Genomic DNA, 22,004 nt, shown 5'->3' on the forward strand with positions numbered 1-22,004 from the left:
CAAACCCTGTTACTTTGATGAGTCACTGTTTTAATTACCGATTTGTGGTGAGAGGTCGGTTCATTATGGATTTCTTCAGTTCTGACATCTTTTTGTTACTCAACGTCATTGTCAGCTTTGTCTCAAATGGCAGTCTATACACAGGTTTGTTTTTGTACCAACTGTCATGTTTTAATTTCATCTTTCCTGCAACAAGCTCACATTTCATCCAAGTTTGCAGAACCTGACTGACTGCAAACATGAATATTGTGTTGTAACTGAAAGAGTTTCTCTTATTTTAATGCTCCTATGTTTGAATTCCATAGCACAGCTTGAGGCAAGCCTTGGAACCTTCTATGCTCCAACAAGACCACTTCTGGACACCACTGTTTTGGAATACAGAGACCAGATCAGCAAGTATGCCAGGAGGTTTTTCCACCACTTGCTCAGGTGAGTGATCCCGTCGGCTGCCTGCGTGTGTGTCAGACAACATATTTAAAGAACTATCTTTCTTGAGATTCCTCCAGAATATGGCCATTTTCTCACAGCTTTTCTCTTTAAAAGAAAAGCAGATTTTATTAGTCTTTATTTAATTTGTTATTATTTTCCTTTTCAGGAAATACTGAATATTAATCTAGGCCCTTTACATTATCAGTAATACATCTACCGTTTAATAGGATAGTAAACACTATATAGAAAAGTCAACATGAACATGTTCATTGAATTTTGTTCCTAGCCTAAACAAACCCTTTGCTTTAAACTGAAGGTAGCACTGTGCGCTATGAGGCAGCTATTGGCTTGCTTTCCTTTAAAATTACACCGAAAGACTTGTCCATTGTCCTTGCATATGAGTCGCTAACTTCCCTGTAGTCACTTTTCTTCTTTATATACATGTAAATGTTCTTTCAACTGTAGGGATTATTTGACAGTTTGATAAAAATGTCAAATATTGCTCCAAGAAAGATATTCTAGAAGTTGGAGGACAAACATATATTCACAGAGAAGGATAGAAGAAAAATGAAAATCTAGACAGAAAGATTACAGACTCATAAATGCTGTGATAACTAGTAAATAGCATGAAAGATAATTAACATGAAAGTTATATTCTGGACTGAAACAGGTAATGGGTGTTCAAATATATCACTCATGTTCCATTTCTTAGTATGAATGGTATATACCAAAGTCTGTTAAGATTCTCTCTCTTTCAATTATATATATTCTGTGTAGATGTTTTATAGTAGAATTTTGTATTCTATTTACAAAAAGGAAGAATTGTATGAAGTTGATTTTACTAATAATGTACTTGCTATCGTGCTGGGCAGTACTTTCAAAGACTTTGATAATAACCTTTTATTTTTACCAGAACAACTTTATACGGGAGTGCTATCGTGTCCTGAAGTATTACCTCAGGCTTAGAAGATCAGCTTACTTAGAAAAATAGCAGTTGGCCACAGGTCTAGAGCTGCTCTCCCTGCTCTTTACTCATTCTTGAAGATATTTGCTGTCACTAGTGGTGTAGCCTTCCAGAGTAACTGTGAGTTGTTGTCTGTGCAAGAGTAGGCTGAGTGACAGGTGTTCAAATGTCCCAAATTCCGGGGAACTCAAATTGGTTAAGCTTGAGGAGGTATATTGTTATCCAGACATTTGTGCTCCATAATTAATTTTATCTATATACAAAGTGGTACTTTGAACTCTACACAGCAGTGAGGCCTTTAGAAAATCATATTTTTGGAAGCTAAGAAATGTTAATATATTGCAAGAGTTATTATCTGTAATTGAATCTTGCCTTTTTATCTGAATGGTGTTAGCGTATTTCAAGAGGCTCTTCATCTTAAATGTAGCAGTCTTCATACATGAGCATATCCTAAAAGTATTGGGGTTAAAGTCACATGTACTTGATCTTAGGGCTTTGCTCTTTGCTTTCATTGCTGTTTTGTTTTTCTTGTTTCTAGGGGAGATTGATGAATTAACTTCTTGCCTAAGGGGCTCAAAATGGTAAATATGAATAAGAATTTTTGAAAGTGTGTATGTGGCAGCCTCACTGTGGTTTTGGCCTCTTTGACTTTAAAGCAATTGTTGTATTTTTGCAACCTCTGCCCCAGGAAGCTCATCTTCTGTGAATGTGAACATTTTTTCCTTTATGTTGTTTTAAACTGGGTGTTCTGTGATAGGGTGACTCTTGTTGTTGTCATCAGTATCATATTCAAACTTTTCTGTTTGGTTCTGTGTGATGTTTCTCTTGGGGAATTGATGGGGGAAGTCCTTCTGTATATATGTTTGTCTTATTGGTTGATGAATAAAGCACTGTTGGCCAATACGGAAGCAAGATAGATGGGACTAGGAGAGATGGAGGATTCTGGGAAACAGAGGCACAATCAGTCATGGGAGAGGAGTAAGGGGTCGGACCCTTTCTCCGGTAAGAGAAGACCATGTGAAAATACTCAGATTAACAGTTATGGATTAATAATTAAGTCAGAGCTAGACAACAAGAAACCATAGAAAACGGCCAACAACTTCATAATTAATATAACATCCTATGTGTTCATTTGGGACTGATGGGAAGAATCTTGTTACAGGGAATGCTAACTTTTTCGTGTTTCTGCTTTTGGATACTTTCAGTTCCAATGAAATTCACTAGTTTCTTTTTCAGTAATAGGGTATACAGGGCTTTAAGAAAAGAGAAATGTATGTTAGTAGAAACTGAATGAGATAGCCTAAGTTGGAAATATCCTTTTGTTTATTCTGCTGCTGAGAAGTTTTATCTAGGGGAAATGAAACAGGTCAAATGCCTTCAAAAGCAATGGGACGTGCTAAGATTGCACGAGTCTCTCTGTTTTGTCATTGCTTTAATACCCCCCCCCAAAGCCTTATTAAAGTGGAGGCAGAGGAAAGGAGCCCCAGGGAGACTAGGAAAGTAGCTGAAGTTACTGTGCGGGACTCAGGTGGGACTCCTGGTGACAGTGAGACACTGCATTTTCCTTACTTTGGTCCAGCAGACAAAGGCTCGGGTCACAGCCTGACTTTGCACTAATACACACGTGTATGTATACAAATTAGGTTTCATTCTTGTTAGAGAGGAATTCTCCAGACATCTTTCTGTGTCTCTTAGCTTCGCTCCAAGTTCAAACATACATAAACTGCAAGACTTATTTCTTATATCTTCCTGAGAACTCTGTTTATGTTCAGAGTTGCTGAGTTTCCAAAAGAAATGTTCCCGAATAGTATAGATCATTCAATAAAGTGTTTATTTTAATAAAACTAAAGAAATAATCTATTTATAAAAATTGTTATGCTGCTGGGCACCTACAAAAAATAAAAGCAGCTTTGCCTGAAATATGCTTAGAGAGTTGTGACTCTTTCCACCTCTATGAGATTGAATAGTCTTCAGAGCACTTAGCAGGAACCATTACCAAGTAAGAGCTTTTCATCATAAACAAACAGAAACTGTGATAGGAACAAGTAAATATGATTAAATGAAAATGCAAACATTTCACATTAATGTGTCCCATAGCAAGCTTATTTCATCAGCATGGAACTAGAATAATGCATAGAGTTAATGGTTTATTTTAATTAATTTTCTCTCCAAATCTAAAGCTACTGTTTTCTGATACAGCGATGTTAATATGATTGTGACATTAAGGCAGGTGGGTTTGAAATACCTATAAAATAGTAAGCTATTTGAAGAAGGGGACTTCATTGCCTAAAAGTAAAAATATAATATTATGTTTTATAGAGGAATACAAGACTATGCATGTTTTTCTTTACAATTCCACACAAAATTAAAACAATAGAAATAAATAAGTGGCTAGATATATGATAACAGTTATAAATGGTGTTAGAACATAGATGGTTCATGTATAAACTGTCAACTTTGCTATATATTTAGAAATTTTTGTAATACAATGTGAGTAGTATATATTGTGTTGAAGTTTATATTCATACTAATAATTCAGAAAGAACGGAAAGCAAACTATGGATTGAAACCTAAAATTTTGAGCCCCCCCAAAAAAATTCTTATTTTTTTTTCTCTTTGATATTTATCCCAGCAACAAAAAAACAAAACATCTTTTTAAATTTAAATTAGAAATAAGCTTGTTTTACATGTTAATCTCAATTCCCTCTCCCCCCACCGGTCCCCTATCCCATACCCTTTCTGCTCCCCAAGGAGGGCGAGGTCCTCCATGGGGGATCTTCAACGTCTGTCATATCATTTGGAGCAGGGCCTAGACCCTCTCCCATGTGTCTAGGCTGAGAGAGTATCCCTCTGTGTGGAATGGGCTACCAAAATTCATTCACGTCCTAGGGATAAATACTGATCTACTACCAGAGGCCCCATAGATTAACCAGACCTCCAAAAATCACATCCTTGTTCAGGGGGTCTGGACCAGCCCTATGCTAGTTTCCCAGCTATCAGTCTGAGTTCCATGAGCTCCCCCTTGTTCAGGTCAGCTGTTTTTGTCGGTTTCTCCAGCCTGGTCTTGACCCCTTTGCTCATCACTCCTCCCTCTTTGCAACTGGATTCCAGGAGTTCAGCTCAGTGTTTAGCTGTAGGTGTCTGCTTCTGCTTCCCTCAGATGGATGAAGGCTCTAGGACAACATATAAGGAAGTCATCAATCTCATTATCTGAGAAGGGCATTTAAAGGTAGCCTCTCTACTATTTCTTAGATTGATAGCTGAGGTCAACCTAGATCTCTGGACATTTCCCTAGTGCCAGATTTCTCTTTAAACCTGTAATGGCTCCCTTTATTATGGTATCTCTTTTCTTGCTCTCCTCTATTCTTCCCCCGACTTGATCTTCCTGCTCCCTCATGTTCTCCTCTCCCCTCCTCTTCTCTCCTTCTCTTTCTCCTAACTCCCTCTCCCCTCCCCCCATGCTCCCAATTTTCTCAGGAGATCTTGTCCCTTTCCCCTTCTCCAGGGGATCATGTATGTCGCTCTTAGGGTCCTCCTTGTTTCCTAGCTTCTCAGGAAGTGTGGATTGTAGCCTGGTAATCCTTTGCTCTATGTCTAAAATCCATATATGAGTGAGTACATACCGTGTTTGTCTTTTTGTGACTGGGTTACCCCACTCAGGATGGTTTCTTCTAGTTCCATCCATTTGCCTTTGAATTTCAAGATTCCATTTTTTTCCTGCTGTTTAGTACTCCTTTGTGTAAATGTACCACATTTTCTCCATCCATTCTTCAGTTGAGGGGCATCTAGATTGCTTCCAGGTTCTGGCTATTACAAATAGTGCTGCTGTGAACATGGTTGAACAGATGTCCTTATTGTATGAATGTGCGTCTTTTCATCCCAGGGTTGCAGGGATGGTGCAACATATGAAAAATCCATCAATATAATCCACCATTATTAATAAACTGAAGAAGAAAAACCACATGATCATCTCACTAGATGCTGAAAAAGCCTCTGATAAAATCCAACACCCTTCATGATGAAGGTCTTGGAGAGATCATGGATAACAGGAACATACCTAAACATATCAAAAGCAATATACAGCAAACCAACAGCCTACACCAAACTAAATGGAGAGAAACTCAATCAAAAATCAGGAACAAGACAAGGCTGTCCACTCTCCATACCTCTTCAATATTGTACTTGAGGTTCTAACTAGAACAGTAAGACAACAAAAGGACATCAAGGGGATACAAATAAGAAAAGAAGAGGTCCAACTTTCACTATTTACAGATGATATGACAGTTTACATAAGGAACCAGCATGCATGCACAGACTTGCATGCAGGCAAAACACAGAAAATGTATACATCTAATTCAATTTTTAAAAACACTCAGGCTATTTAGCTATTAATGGAGAAATAATTGGGGAGGTGAAATTTATTTTTATTTTTGAGGCTCTTCTAGTCTCTGAGATACCACAATCTTTTTGCTTCAGTCTTCTTTGAATTTGTAATGTCAGACATAAGTTCTCTGAGCTAAGCTTTACCTACTTAGTGAGTTTTAGGTTTCCCGAATCCGAATGCACAGTTACAGGAATGTCATAGTAAACTGGGAAGAGTGGGTACTGTGAAACAGTTTCCCAGCAGCACTGCATGCTGACCCCAACTCATAACCACCATTGCCTTTGTGCTAAGTGTAACCTTGTTATGAAGAAATGCACTTTTGGCAGTGTTAGGCAATTGGGATCTTAGGTCATTCAAGGGTACTCCTCAGAATCAAGCCATTGCTAAGCAGATGTTGCCTAATGCTTGCCTGAGGCCATTTTCTCTTAGCAAACCTGTAGTCAGAACTTCTTAAAGACATAAAGATGTTGATCTGTGTTTAGTCTTTCCTTTAGGAAGAAATAATTGTTACCCAAAGGAAGGCAATCCTAAGAAGTGACAAGATTATGATTTGAAGCCCTAGTGTACTACTCATGAATTACAGGAGTAAGGTTTTTTGTTGTTGTTTGAAACTTTTAACATTTATTTTAATTGGCAAAGAATACTTCTGTGTATTTATAGGGAACAGTGTGAATTGTTAGTTAGCATATCTGTCTTATCATCAATTTATCATTTTCCATAAAGAGGAGTTTATATTTTAGCAAGTTAGAAACATACAATACGTTGTTATCAACTGTGGTTGCCACACAGTACAACAGATTGTGGAAACTCGTGCCACCAGCTGAGCAGAAGTGCTGTGCCTTTGATGAACATCTTCCCTTTCTCTGTCCTTCCCCTCAGACTCGGTGTTTCTGAGATTGATTTAGTAGTACTTACCACTGAGTAGAATGTGCGTGCCAGGGAGAACTCAGTGGGTCCACATATTCCCCCAGGAAGTCCTTCCTCCCACAGTACCATGCATGAGGTACCGAATTCAAATTTGTGCTAGTTGGCTATTTGCTAATCTTCCTACAGCCCAATTTAAATAGGTATTTCCCCATTTCAAGTCACTTCGTGTCTTTGACCACAGGTGCCAGGACTGATTATATAATGCAGGAGTCAGCTAACTATAACCTGCCTCCCAGTTTTGTAAATATAATTCTATTGGAATTAAGCCAAGGCCATTTGTTTTCATAATATCAATGGCTGCTCGAAAGCTATAGTGGTGATATGGTTGTGTACCCCTCAAAATGTATTTACTATCTGGCCCTCTAAAGAGAAAGTTTGCAAACCCCTGTTATAAACAAACAGCAGCAGAAACCTACAATTTGTGGTGCATGTCTCTTGAGTGCCAAAGGAAGATGAGACAAGTGTTATTTATAATAGGGATTTAATAATTTTGGAAGTAAAAGTCATTTGAGTTGATTCTAGCACTGAGAATTTAGGGGCTACTATATAGGATTGAGAAGATAATTATTTTTTAAAGATTTGTTTTAATTTCACATGTATGAGCCTTTTGCCTGTGTATATAACTGTGTATCATTTGTGTTTCCTGTGCCCGTGGAGTCCCAAAGAGGCTATCAGAAACCCTGGAACTGGATTTGTAGTTGCTACTGCAATACTTAAATTGTTAAACAATTTTCCTCAAAACCTTTCCAGTATTTATTAGAAACATATATCACCACAAACCAGCCCATGAAGTTTGTTTTCATTTAGCAGAAAGGTCTTTGATGAATAGTTAAACCCTTGTGGTCATCAAATGACAAATGCTACACCTAACAAGAAAGACAGCCTTCAGTTTACACCCACAAAATGCTTCATTCCACAGACTGTGTGTACCTGTGAAATGTGTATGCTAATATTGTAATAGCACCAGTGAGCTGGGAGGCTAAATGTTTAGAAATTTACACTATATAGTTTTAATTATTTAAAACTATTTTAAATTTACATATGTTTTGATCATATTCTTCCCCTCCCCCAGTCCTTCCAGATCCTCTCCCCCTAACTACCCACTCAACTTTAAGTTCTTTCTCAAAAAAAACAAAAACCCAATACAACCCCCCACCAAAAAAACCCCAAAACTAAAACAAAGCCAAAAACAAACAAAAAAATAAGACACCAAACTGTAACCAAATAAACACACACACACACACACACACACACACACACACACACACACACACATACACACACACACACACACACAAATCTGTGGAGTCCATTATATGTTGGTCAACTATTCTATTCCTGAACATGAGGCATGCCCTGGAGTGGTTGATATACCCAATGTTACTGTATCGGAGAAAACTGATTTTCCCTGACCCAGCAGGTATAAATGACAGTTCAGTTGTTAACTTTTATCCTGGTAGCTAGATATTCATTCAATCATTCACTGATTTATTCTTTCACTCATTAATTTTTTTAGAAGTAGAAGCAGCACATAGAGATAGTGTAGCAAAGTAGCAGGCTGTAAGGAGAATGATCAGCTGCAGGCGGGGAAGCCTGTGAGCTGGAGGTGAGAAGGGTTAGGGTGCTAGCAGGGACTCTAACAGATCCTTGTGACACTGAGGGAGCCTGAAGGCCAGCGTGCACTTTGATACGCTGACAGGCACCACATTCCTCCATAAGTTGGAGAAATGACTCCTTTTGGTGGAGGAGAACCAGCTTCATAGGGGCTGAGGAATGCTAACTTTTATCTGGCACCTGGAAACCCTCCTGTAGTTCAGGCTGAGCTCATTTGTGGATGTTTGGACAGGCATGCAGGAATATGCCGTTTACTCCCTCTTTCCTCATGCCTTGCTTTGGGCTTTACCTGTAATATTGCTATGAACATCCTTGTTAGTGTCTTTAGTGTAGATGTGGAGATCCTTTCCAAATTCAGTCATCTACTTTTTGCTTATTTTGTGACTTCTCTGTTCACTCTATTGGAATATTTACCTGTTTTGTTTGCTTTACATTTTTATTTAATTCTTATGTTTTAGAAAAGGGAATGATCAAGTCTTCCCCTCACTTCCTCACCTTAGGGTCCTCTCCTCATCCCCACTCCTGCTGTGGAATCTTTGGTGTTTCTTCTTGCTTTTGATATTTCATGCATTGCAAATATTTTTTTTTTTGGTTTTACAAGACAGGGTCTCTCTGTATTGTTTTGGAGGCTGTCAGTCCAGCCCAGCCTCGAACTCACAGAGATCCGCCTGCCTCTGCCTCCCGAGTGCTGGGATTAAAGGCGTGCGCCACCACCGCCCGGCCATTGCAAATATTTTTTAAACCCACTTGCTGCAGCTGGGCGGTGGTGGCCCACAAACCTGACGTATCACAGGTAATCTAAGTTACTAGTTTTCTTAACAAAACAATAGCAAATCCTAGGTCAGTTGCTGATATTGAGGCTGGGTTTTTGTGTGTAATGCATGCATGCATGTATGTATGTTATGGACCTCTCTCTTCTCTCCCTTTCTCTCTGTATGTATCTGTGTGTAGTGTATGCATGCATGTATGCAGGTGGAGGCCTAAAGCTGACATCACATGTCTTCCTCACTCAGCGTCCCCCATATAGTATGAGGTTGCAGCTAGTCTGTCGAGCCACCTTGCCCTAGGGATCTCTTGTGTTGTGGAAGCTGGAATGAAGGCAGGCCACCTAGTTTTTATAGGGACTCTGGGCATGGATACACTTTAACACAGGGTATTAAAAGTCACCTCTCCATCCTCTCTTACCTTCTTAAATACACTTGCTTTGATTTCTTGTTCCTACTGACCTGTACTTAGAGTAATATTACTGTGCCAACACAGTTAGCTGTTTCATTTGTTAGAACTTTTTTTAAGATGGTATCCTGGTTAGTTCTTGACAACTTAACACAACTGAATACACCTGGGAAGGGGTACTCTCGTATGAAGACTTGCTGCTGCCCCCCCCAATCAAGTTGGCCTGGAGGAATGTCCATAGAGAGTTTTCCTGATATAATTAAGGAGTGTGGTGATATATTATTTGAGATTTAATAAAGATTGCCTGAAATATTATAATGCAAAACCAGCCACATTAGTTAGCTATAGAAGCTAGGCAGTGGTGGCACACACCTTTAATCCCAGGACTCAAAATGGATCTCTGAGAGTTCAAGGCCACTGAGAGCTACATGAGAATGAATCAGTCTAAAAGATTAACAGAGCTCATGCCTTTAATCCCAGCACTAGAGAGGTGTATATATAAGACAGGAGCCCAATGTCTCAGGCTGCATGCTGAGATTAATTTCTAGCCACACTGAGGAGAGGCAGCAGTCTGAGGCTTGGTGAGAGCTTGTGAAGACAGAATCACCCTTTCAGCCTAGGGTAGAGATAAGAGCTAGCGGCTTGACTGCTTTGCTTTTCTGATCTTCAGCTTGAAGCTTGCACCCTAATATCTGTCTCTGGATTTTTTATTATTCCTACTACAGAGGAGGGAGGGCTCAGCCCACTGTGGCCATGGGGAAGAAGCTAGTAGGCAGCATTTTTCCATGGTTTCTACTTGAGTACCTGTCACCAGGTTCTTGTCTGAAGCTCTTACCCTGGCTTACCTCAATAAAGGACTGGAAAGTATAAGCTGAAGTCAACCCTTTCCTCCCCCTTGTTGTTTCCGGTTGGTGTTGACAGAGACATGAACTAATGCAGACAGGACTTGTCCTGTTGACCAGACCAGCTGTAGGACCAAGGCTCCAGTGATCTGAACTGCAAGTGTAGGCCTCAGGCCTGGCTTCACCTGCCCTAAGTTTAGAAGTGATACAGAGAGCTGGCTCTTTACAGTGTTCCTGTGTCATAAGTTTCAGTTTCTCAGATGGGCCTAGTGTTGTCTTAAACAAGTCTCCAGAGGTTTTGACTGGAATTCCACGGATATCATGGATATGTGTGCTAATTACTGAAGAACTGACAGGCTTCTATGCTTTATTCTTTTGTTAAGAAACACAAGTTCTCTTCATTTATTCAACTCCACCGTAGTTTTTTTTTTTTTTGCAGGAATATCTCCTGTTTAGTTTACTTCTAAGTACTATATTTTTTATTTCTTGCTAATACTGCTGTTTTTCTTCTAATTCATAACTGGTGATTCTCGGTATACGAGAAATAGTGTATGACTCTTTTGGAACTTTAAAATTTATTTCTAATTTTGCAATTGATTTGGCTTCTGAGGTGGGCATAAAATTGTCTTCAGATAATCATCATGCCCCCATGCATTATACATTTAAACTCTAATTCTTGTGTCCTGAATAATTATATTAAGGTTCCTTTGTCTTATTTAGTGGAAAGATGCTATTCATTCATAGTTTGGTATGATGATGTTGTTGGCCTATACACGGTTATGTTTTTATTTCACTACAATGCCAGTCATAATTCCTGTCTCACTGAACATTTTCTAAGTCTTTTTTTTTTTTTTTTTTTTTTTGGTCTTTTGAGACAGGGTTTTCTCTGTGTTGTTTTGGAGGCTGTCCTGGAACTCGCTCAAACTCACAGAGATCCGAGTGCCTCTGCCTCCTGAGTACTGGGATTACATTTTCTAAGTCTTTAAATCTATAAATTTTAATCTTGCACTGTCCCTGTTCTGTAAGGACAGCTATTTCATCAACAGGGTTTCTAATAATAAGCCTTCCTTACATTCTTGGAAGGTGCTGGTGTGGGGGTTAATCTTCATTGTCAAGTTGACTGGATCTAGAGTCATGCTGTGCTGGCCTTTTCCAGAGAGGTTGATCTAGTGACACCCACCCTGAATGTGGACTGTTCCACACTGATGGCTGGCTGTCTCTCTCACTGCAGGGTGGTCATCCGCTTCACCCTCCTGCTGCCATGCCTCCCATCGTAATGATCTGTGTCCCCTTTCAACCAGTCAGAACGAGCCCTCTACCCTCAGTGTTGTCAGGCATTTTGTCATAGCACTCAAAAAGTAACTAATAAAAGACTTTCTTGGAAATGGATTCCGGGAGTGTGGCTCAGTGTTTAGCTGTGGTTGCCTGTTTTCTGCTTCCATCAGCTACTGGATGAAGGCTCTAGGAGTAGCAACTGACGTAGTCATCAGTCTCATCATAGGGGAAGGGCATCAAAGGCAGCCTCTCCACCACTGCCTAGATCCTTAGTTGGGGCCATCCCTGTGGACCCCCTAACATTTCCCAGATGACAGACCTCTCTCCAAACCTGTACTGGCTCCCTTTATCAAGGCATCTCCTTTCTTGCCCTCCCCTATTTCTCCCCTGTCTCAGTCCTCCTGTTCTCCTCCCCCCTTCCCTTCTCCTCTTCCCACCTCCCTCCTTTTCCCACCCCATGCTCCCAATTTGCTCAGGGATTCTTGTCCCCCTCCCTTTATTTAGGGAATCATGCAGTCTTCTCTTGGGGTCCTCCTTGTTTTCTAGTTTCTCTGGTGGTGTGGATTGTAGGCTGGTAGTCCTTTGTTCTTTGTGTAATATTCCTATATGAGTGAGTATATACCCTGCTTGTCTTTCTGTGATTGGGTTACTTCATTCAGGATGTTTTCTTCCAATTCCATTCATTTTCCTGGGAATTTCAAGATTTCATTATTTGTTTTTTTTCCCCCTGCTGAGTAATACTCCATTGTGTATATGTACCAAATTTTCTCCATCTACTCTTTGGTTGAGGGGCATCTAGGTTGCTTCCAGGTTCTGGCTATTACAAACAACACTGTTATGAACATAGTTGAATATATGTCCTTGTTGCATGAATGTGCATTCTTTGGGTATATGCCCAAGAGAGGAATTGCTGGATCTTGAGGTAGACTGATTCCCATTTTCCCGAGGAACTGCCATACTGATTTCCAAAGTGGTCATGCAAGTTTGTATTCTCACCAGCAATAAACTGTCTTTTTATTTTTGCCATTCTGATAGGCATAAGATGTTATCACAGAGTTGTTTTGAGTTGCATGTCCCTGATGGCTAAGGATGTTGAGCACTTTCTTAAGTATCTTTCAGCCATTTTTGATTCCTCTATTGAGAATTCTCTATTTAGTTCTATATTTCATTCAAATGGAGCATTTGAATCAAGAATCACAGAAACATGAGTAGCCATGAGAACCAAAGTTTGGCTTCCACAAATTAAACCATTTTTGTTAACAGCTGAGGTCTTGTGTCTCAAAAACTAAGCTTCCTTTATGTGTATTTTCCATCTTGGTTTCACAGTTGCATGAACACTCCTAAGTTTTTGGTTAGCTTTCAATTTTAGTGTGTTTTTATTTTTAAAACTTAAAAATTTTTAAATTAAAATATATAAATAAGTGAAACTAATTGTTCTCAACATCTAGATGTTAATATGTCTACTTAGATGGCTTTTAGTTTTTGAAATAATCAACTCTTATTTTTATAAATGTGATTTGTGTTCATAAAATAGAAATCAGACAATTCAGAACCACAAATGTAGAAGTAATCTAGCACCCAAACATTGCAATACCCAAGAAATAAAACAAAGAGAAAGGATGTTAGTTCTAGAAATTAGCCACCACTTCAAAGCAGGGCCCATCGGATGCTGCTGAAGAGTGACAGGAAGGAAGCTGTGTGTGCTGCCCTGTGCCTGTAACACCAGGGTTCAGGAGGCTGGATGGGGACTGCCATGACTTCACTGCCAGCTATATAGCAAGACCCCATCTTTTAAAAAGTAATGCCATTAGTTAAAAACAATATACTTTATAATTTCTTCAGAAGGATCTTTTAGAAAATAGTGTATTCAAGTTGGTATTAGAAAATGGCTTATATTAAAGGTTATTAATTCCTATAAAATATTTTAAAGTAAAATTAAGTATTTCTTGACTTTCTTATTTCTTTGTAAATATTATTCATAACCAGTAGTGATGTGTGCCTTTAATCTCTGCACTAGGGAAACAGAAACAAATGGATTTCTGTGAGTTTGAGGCCAGCCTGATCTTCATAGAGAGTTCCAGAACAGCTGGGCTATATAGTGGCACCCTTTCTCAAATGAAAATGAAAACAAAAAATAAGCACCATTAATTTATTACACATATGTATTATGTGCCACACACCAGGAGTGGAGAGTGGAGCTCAGTTATAGAAACTCTACCTTGCTGACTTCTACTGAGGCTGTAACCCGTGCTTAGGACAAATTAAGAAGTGGCCCATCAGTATGTGTGATCAGGCTGTGCATGAATTACTTAGCACTGATTTTGGCCGCAGAATTAATGCTTCGTAGTCCACTGTGTATAAATGTTAGTGACTTATTTTCACACCTATCATCTATATGTATTTTATCTTATTTTTTGTAACTCACCTATAGTTACTCTTAAAAACTTTAATATTTTATGGCTACATGCTTAGGTGATTATAATTATTTTGAATTTCTTCATCTTGTTCTGTCATGAAAACAGTTTACTAAGTAAGATCTAGCTATAGGCTGGGTATATATTTGACATGCTATGTTCCACAACATCGAATGAGTGATTTTTATCATTTGAGTGCAGTTCAGATGGTTTAGTAAGAACCGTGTCTGAGTCAACTGCACTGATTAGTCAATGCTTATAGGTTCTGCTCTGTAGAACATGGCTTTCATGTTAAGTTAATTGTTGCCATCGTGAAAGACCTACCACTGGAATGGAAGAAAAGCTTCTGGGAATTGGTGGGGAAAAGATGGACTACAGCACACTGGGGTTTGAGCAAGAGAAGTGAGAAGCAATAGGTGTCTTAAGCTGTTACCAGCATAGCAGAATCATTTGTGTTAGCCTGAAGCCTCTGCTGAGCTCAGGTTGTCTGTGTGCACAGATGGACACTGGGTGTTGAGAAGCAGCGCAGTAGGAAGAAGGATGAAGGCACTTTCAGGGTATCTGAGGGGACCCTCTGGAAAAGCCATTCAGAGTGAGGTATGGTGGCTAGTTAAGCATTTTTCATTTAAGTTGGCAAAATTGAAAGAATTCTCAAGATTTAAAAAAAATCAGCAGAGCTTGTGGAAGGGATAAAAGTAGTTTTCTTGGTTAGCTTTTGTTGAACTCAAAAACATTGGCCGGTGCACCTAACCTTCTAGACTTCGACCACGCTTCAAATTCTGTGACTACCCAGTGAGTAAAGTTGCTCCAGGCCCATTTTCTTTTGTCTGGCTTATGGTCTGAGTCAGAGCTGAGGTTTGTTTCAATTGCTTTGTTTGGGGGGGAAGACTTTGATTGGTAAATGTTTTAATGAATATTGCTGGTTTTTTTCCTATGCACAAAACTCTGTAAACATGTTTTTAAATGTGTAATTTCCCTCAGGGAATTTCCCATCAAGGGCCATTTTGTTTCCTGTTTGGGGCCCTTAAAAAGCAAAGCCTTGGGGTTTTGTGAAGAATCTCACTGTGGTAGGCCACTGGCTGCCATGTTTGCTGTTTCCACAGTGCCCTGGCTGTGTGACTGTGGCTTTGTGTTCTCACAAGCTGGACTTAAGAGAGTGGGTTTCTCATAACTGCTTTTCATTTTAGCTGTAGTAATAGATATGGGACAATAACTCATTGAGGCTTTTGTTTGCATTTCCTTATGGCTAAATGACTCTGACTGAGCCTATTTTCATGGGTTTCTTTCCATTTATATACACTCTGTTGAAATGTCTTCTGAATAGTTTTTGCCTATTTTATAATTGGATTGTTTGAACATTACTTTTTAAACATTTGTGGAGTTTTCCTGCAAATGCAGGTAAACAAAAAAGACCACTTACTTCACAAGCAAGAGAAATTCAGAAGGCTGTTTGTTGGTATTGTAAATGTTTAAACGTAGATGGAGGAGCCAGAATGATGTGTTTGGATTTTACTAAGATTCAAAGTTGTGTTGAAATGATGAACATAAAAGGAAGGTAGGGGAAAGAGAAAGAAAAAGAGAAGTGATTATGGGAAAAGAGGAAGAGGTGAGGATAGAAAAAGTAGGTGGGATGAAAAAGGAAGTTTTGATTAGCTTTAATAATAATCATGACACAGCCTAGGGTCATCTGAGAGGAGAAGCCTCAATTGAGGAATTGCCTAGGTCAGCTTAGTCTAGCCTGTCTGTGAAGGATTCTCCTACTAACTGATTTGAGAGGTCCCAGCCTACTTTGGGTAGCATCATTCTTTAGGCAGGTGGTCCTCAGCCATACATATTTAAAAAACAAAACAACAACAACAACAAAAAACCCTAACTAAGCAGAAGCCAGCCGACATCACCACTCCATGGTTCCTGCCGCTAGGATTCTTCCTTGAGTTTCTGTTCTTATCATCCTCTGTGATGGACTGTGACCTGGAAGTATGAGTCAAATAAACCCTTTCCTCCTCAAGTTGCTTTTGGTCAGAATGTTTTATCATAGCAACAGAATAAAACAAGAACAGGAGATAAGAGATACATGGGCTTAGGGAGGAAAATTCCTCAAGTCTGAGAATACCCTGTAAGCAAAGTTTTTTGTTGAGATCTGTAACACAGCTCCAGCGCTAGTGAGTATTGGGTCTGGGTATCCAGGAGAAAGTGTAAATGTCTTAGTTGTAACTTGGTAAGTGAAGAAACGGACCTCTTTTAAATTGCATTTAAGTCATTAGTGATGGAGTTTAGAGAACGTTAGAACTGCTTGTGGTAGTATAGACCCATAATCTCAGTACATGTGAGGCTGTGGCAGGAAGATTGATTTCAAGGGCAAAAACCTGGGTTATAGAGACATTTTCCCAAAGCATTGCAATTGAGGGATATGATTTTAATTCCAAAGATTGAGGCCTGTGCACACTCCTTAATGTATATGTATGTAGAAATCAGATGGCCTGCTTCTACTATCTCTCCAGGGTGTTGTTTCTAATGATAATTACTAGAAAAAACTTGGCACCTGTAATTTGTTCTACAGGAAAACTGAAATTGAATTTTCAAGAACCATCACTTATAAGAACACAATCTCTAACTAGACTTTCCTTTTAGACCAGAGAACATGAGAGACAAGTCATACAGTATGCCCATTTTTTGAGTTGTTTGCTCTGGGGAAGCTAGAACTTGTACATTTTTATACATTTCATGTGGGTGCTACAAGTTTTCACAAGAGTCACCCAAGTCTTTGGCTGAAATCTAAAGCCATGTTTGCATTGAGTGAGATTCTAGGAGCTTGGTCAAGGAATGGTAATGGATTCCTTGTCTTCTGTGAATGGTCCAGCCTTAGCAGCCCTGGTTCATCATCCATTGGCTGGGAGCAGCCTGCGACAAGGATATTCTCAGTGTAGGTGGATTTCAGATCCCAATTCAACAGCCAAGGTACCTGTTGGCAGCTAGAGTAATAACTCTTATTAGCTGTCCCACTTTAACTATCCCTGTGAAGAATGACCTTTGTAGGCTACCAGAGAGGCTCACATAAGCCACTAACTGTGAATAGCACTCCATCATTCATTCTCCTTCCTGAGGGTAAATACAACCTCATAGTTTTCAGTATGTTGGGGAGTAACACTCCCCAACAGTGGTATTAATAAACCCGAGAAGCATATTCTAATAGATGCCAGGATAGAAGTAGGAGTGGTGCTGTCATGAAAAACAGGAAGGAACTCCAGGAATTGCTCCCAGAATTGAAGAATCCATTAAAAGGGCAAAAACTGATAGAAATAACAGCAGTCAAGGAAGTGCTTAATGAAGACAGAGACTGCTAAAATTTGTTAAGAAGGCGTTGTTGTATTTATTGTTTCTTTCTCTGCTGTTTCTCATTCCTCAGTATGATAGGGTCTCTGGCGGGGGAGGGCAGTGAGAGGCCTGAAATTCCTATATGGCCAGCTGGTGCTAGAAGGCCATGACAGACCTTGCTTTCAAAACCATGGTTGTATATTTTAACCATCGTAGTGGTTTCTGTAGGGCCTTATACAGACAGTTGGATTGTTTCACCAGGCCCAGGCTGGAGTACCATTCCCAGGAGTATCTACAGAAACATGTGAAGACAAGGCTAGAGAGTTAAGATAGCTCAGTCAAGAAAGTGCTTGCTGTGTCTACATATAGCTTATGCACATGCCCACTTGAATGTGTACATTCGACATACATGTACACACACATACAAAATGTAACAAAGACAGGCAACACTCTAATAGAGAAAGCAAGAAAGACACCAAAAGCATTTAGGACACAGAAAATTAAGAGGGAAGATGCTTAATGGAGTATTATAATACCTTTTAGAAATATAATAGAAATGGTCATCTAGACAAAATTTATTAGTAGAGACTTGATAAGGGCATTCTATAATGGTAATGGGGCAATTAGATAGGAACAAATAAGTGTGTGTGTGTGTGTGTGTGTGTGTGTGTGTGTAACAACAGAATTACAAATACATCAGCATAGAAAAACTCGTGGATTCAACATTCAATGTGATGGTACACAGATATAAAGATACCCAGTAAGCAAATAAGCATACAAAGTGCTCAGCACTGCTAATCACTGGGGAAATGCAAATGAAGCCATAACACAAGACTGTCGCATACCCACTATTATGGCTAAAATGATGGAGATTAAATTTTTTTTGAGAATTTCATGAGTTCTGAATTTACATAATTTCCCTCTCCTTTCTATCACTCCAACACACACACACACACACACACACACACACACACACACACACACACGAACCAGGTATAGGGAAGTGGTTCAGTGGATAAGTGTGTTTACTGCACAAGCCTGAAGACCTGAGTTCAGATCTCAGCATGAACAACAAAACACAAAAATCCAAGCTTCCCCACATGTACCCATTGCTGGGGTGGGGGGCAAGAGCATGAAGTAAGATGATTGCTAGATCTTCATTGGCCACCTGCCTAGCCAATGAAATAAGGTGGAGAGAGATAAAGGAGGGTGATTAATATACTCCTCTAGCTCTGAGGGCATTGGCACCTGCATTTACATGTATACCACACACACACACACACACACACACACACACACACACACACACACGCACAAATCAGTAATTCCATGCTAGGCTTCACATATGAGAAATAACATGCAGTTCTTGTCTTTACAGGCTTGAGTTGCCTCACTTAATATGTTTTCCAGTTCCATTCATTTTCCTACGAACTTCATTTTTATTCATAGATGAATAAAATTTCACTCATTGTCCACCAGATGATGGTCCTCTAAGCTGACTGTGTCTCCTTGCTGTTATTGTAGAGAGCTGCAATAAACATGGATGTATAAGTGTCTCCATTAGAATAAGGATTCCTTTGGGTTTATTTTGATTTTTTAGTGTGTATCAGTTGTTCAATGAATGGGTTTCATAATGACATTTTGTTTTGTCACTTTCTCTAATTTCAATGTGTCCTAAGTATGTTTGCCAAAATGGTATTGCAGTGTACGTGTTAGACATGTTAACTTTGAGGTACCTAGAAGTAAAGAATTTGGCTATCAGCACAGAAATGGACATTAGAGATGTAAATTTGTGAGTCATTGATATGATTATTGAAACCAGAGTAAGTAGAGAAATTAAAGTCTATAGAATACCAGCTTCTAAAGGAGACAGACAAAAATCTGGCTAAAAAAATGGGAAACAAGGAGTGAAGGAAAGGGAAGAACCAAGGCAGACGATTTCAGGAGGGGCAGTTTTTTATAGGATCGGATGTGGCTCATACAGTAGGAATCATTTGATGTGCATGGCTACTGCTGCTGGAATGTCACAGGGGAGTCAGCACTGCAGCATAGTGGACAGTGAAATGCAAAATGGCAAGGGCATGAACAAGCACTTCAACTTGCTACTTGCCAGTTTTATGACACCCTCCCACACCAATGCGTTCTATTCTCCTTGCACACGTAATGAGACAGCATGCTTCCTGTTACAATACATTCCTTTCCCTCAAAACAAAATTCCAAGCACCTATAGCTAGGACACTTTTGGGCAAGTACTTGGGTTACTCTAAGAACAGATGTGGAGGGAGAAATGCTCATAAGATGTCAAGCCTAATATGTAACATATTTCAGAACCTAACAGCTCCTTTTTAATACTAAGTCATTTACCTTGTAAATATAATGTATACTATCAATCTTTAGCACCTATTTTCTAATTTAAAATGTCACTGACCTTTCTACCAGTGTACAATATACCAGTTTTACAATATAAAACACAATGATAAGCAATCTATAAACTTTTGAGGATCAGTAAAATAGATGAATTCTATCAATATGAGCCTCTGCATTCAGACAAAACAAAGACACATGTATGTGCCCAAAACTGTCTGAAGTGTTTGCAATGTGCTTTATGTAGAAGAACTTCACTTAAGCTCAAGTTTGTTCTTATGCATTTTAGCTAACAATAAAACTTCTATAAAGAAAATTCTAGCTCGATGTTGGTGGCACATGCCTTTACATCCCAGCACTGCGGAAGCAGAGCAGGCTGAGTTCAAGGCCAGCCTGATCTACAGAGCAAGTTTCAGGATGGCCATAGCTACACAGACAGATCCTGTCTTGAAAAACAAAAATAATCTTCTACACGCCAGCATCCAGTTATGCCAGCACCATTTGTTGAAGATGCTTTCTTTTTTCCATTGTATAATTTTAGCTTTGTCAAAAATCAGATATTCATAGGTTTGTAGGTTAATATCAGGGTTTTCAATTCGATTCCATTGGTCTACTACAGATAGATCCATATCTCTCACCATACACAAAACCTTAAGTCCAAATGGATCAAAGACCTCAACATAAATCCAGCCACACTGAACCTCTTAGAAGAGAAAGTAGAAGGTACCCTTGAACAACTTGGTATAGGAGACCACTTCCTGAACATATCAGCAGCACAGACACTGAGATAGACAATTAATAAATGGGACCTCCTTAAACTGAGAAGCTTTTGTAAGACAAAGGACAGTCAACAAGACAAATTGGCAGCCCACAGAATGGGAATAGATCTTCACCAGCCCCACATGTGACAGAGGGATGATCTCCAAAATTTACAAATACATAAAGCATACCACTTTCCCTTTTATATAGCTTTGTTCACAACTAACACATTTCCACCTTTATCATAGGTACCGGAGATTTGAAAAGGCCTTTCTCTTAGCTGTTGACATTGGTGCTCGTGACCTGTTTATGGTAAGTCATTCCCAGAGATGATTTTTGTGCCTTTAGTTCTAAGGCTGAGTAAGTTGTCAGCTTTTGTGACCATTAAAAGGGATTAGTGTCATTTGTAGCCTTAGACACATGGAGGGGAGGCAGTATTCCAACATGGCTTGCAGCATTGCCTTAGTGACGCTGGTCAATAGCTATCTAGTATCTTTTGACTTGTTGACATTTTTCTTGCCAGAGCCAAAAGATCTTTTATGTTTTCAAAGCGTTTATAATTCTTGAACTTTTCTCCCCATGAACCTTGATGTGCAGGATTGACACCTTTCCATCTATTAAGTTTAAATGTCTTTCTAATCCTTACTTTGAGCACACTTGCAGCTGCAGAAGCCAAGGCACAGGAGGAAGTATGTCCCGGAGATCTGAGAGTGCTGTTGGACCCTCGGGTCTCAGTGAGAAGTAAGCAGTTGTGAGCGCTTCTCTTGTGCTTTGGCATAACTGGAGAGGAAAGTGAACCCACGGGTGTTGAGCCCACACACTCTTGCCCTGCTGTTTGTCACTTGCCCAGTGGTGACATTGCCCAGCTTCTCACAGACACTGTGTCCACTGGCAATTTCCTGACTGTTCACTTGCTCTTGATATTGTGACTTAGTTACATTTCTCTCTTTCTTTCCCTCCCTCCACACCCCTCCGATCTCCCCCAACCCGGTACCCCTCACACTTGACCCCAGTGAGGTCAAATGAACAAAGTGGGAATTCTGTTGTTATCAAAGAAACAGTAAGACAAAGGTTTTTTAACCTTTCTTTTGCTCTCTGAAGACACTGTCCAAGGGTTGCTGTTTCCTATGTATGGAGGTCAGCACCTTAGGTCATTTGTGTTTCTATTGACTTTGGTATTAAATTCTAAAGTATAGATGAAAAAATTCAAATTCCATATTCTCAAATAAATTGTACATCCATTAATCATAGAAAATAGTAATTGCTTTCAAAAGAATAACCATTACATTTTCCATCTTTGTTTTTCTCTCTACTTGGGCAGGCATGTCAGGATATTGACAAAGGTTTCCTGCTTTCATCACAGTCTGAGCTTTCATTTCTGATCTGACTGACCTTTTCTTCCTGCCTCTCTTCTCATCTCTGCTGTGTATCATTCCAGTAGAGGTATATCGTCCTTCTCACTCCCCTTCCTCCCTCACCTCCCCCGACTTCTTCCTACTCCTTGTCTTCCTCCTCCTTCAGTGGGTCTTGGTATGTAGCCCTGG

The 22,004-nt window shown here is 39.5% G+C and overlaps 1 protein-coding gene across 5 annotated transcripts in view; it reads left to right on the top strand.

The window, feature by feature from the left end:
• The window catches only part of LOC101824868 (WD repeat containing planar cell polarity effector), a 258,189-nt gene that overhangs the window by 154,524 nt on the left and 81,661 nt on the right, over positions 1 to 22,004 (top strand). For all 5 annotated transcript variants that reach the window (XR_002382790.2, XR_005871773.1, XM_013113608.3 and 2 more), the window contains exons 12-13: positions 306 to 429; positions 20,709 to 20,772. Coding sequence is in view for 3 of the 5 variants with exons in the window: in XM_013113608.3 (XP_012969062.1) it covers positions 306 to 429; positions 20,709 to 20,772 (188 nt within the window). In the remaining 2 variants the exon portion in view is untranslated. The remainder of the gene's footprint in view (positions 1 to 305; positions 430 to 20,708; positions 20,773 to 22,004) is intronic.

Source organism: Mesocricetus auratus, unplaced genomic scaffold (genome assembly GCF_017639785.1).
Source record: "Mesocricetus auratus isolate SY011 unplaced genomic scaffold, BCM_Maur_2.0 Super-Scaffold_100029, whole genome shotgun sequence".
In the NCBI taxonomy this organism is placed as follows: domain Eukaryota; kingdom Metazoa; phylum Chordata; class Mammalia; order Rodentia; family Cricetidae; genus Mesocricetus; species Mesocricetus auratus.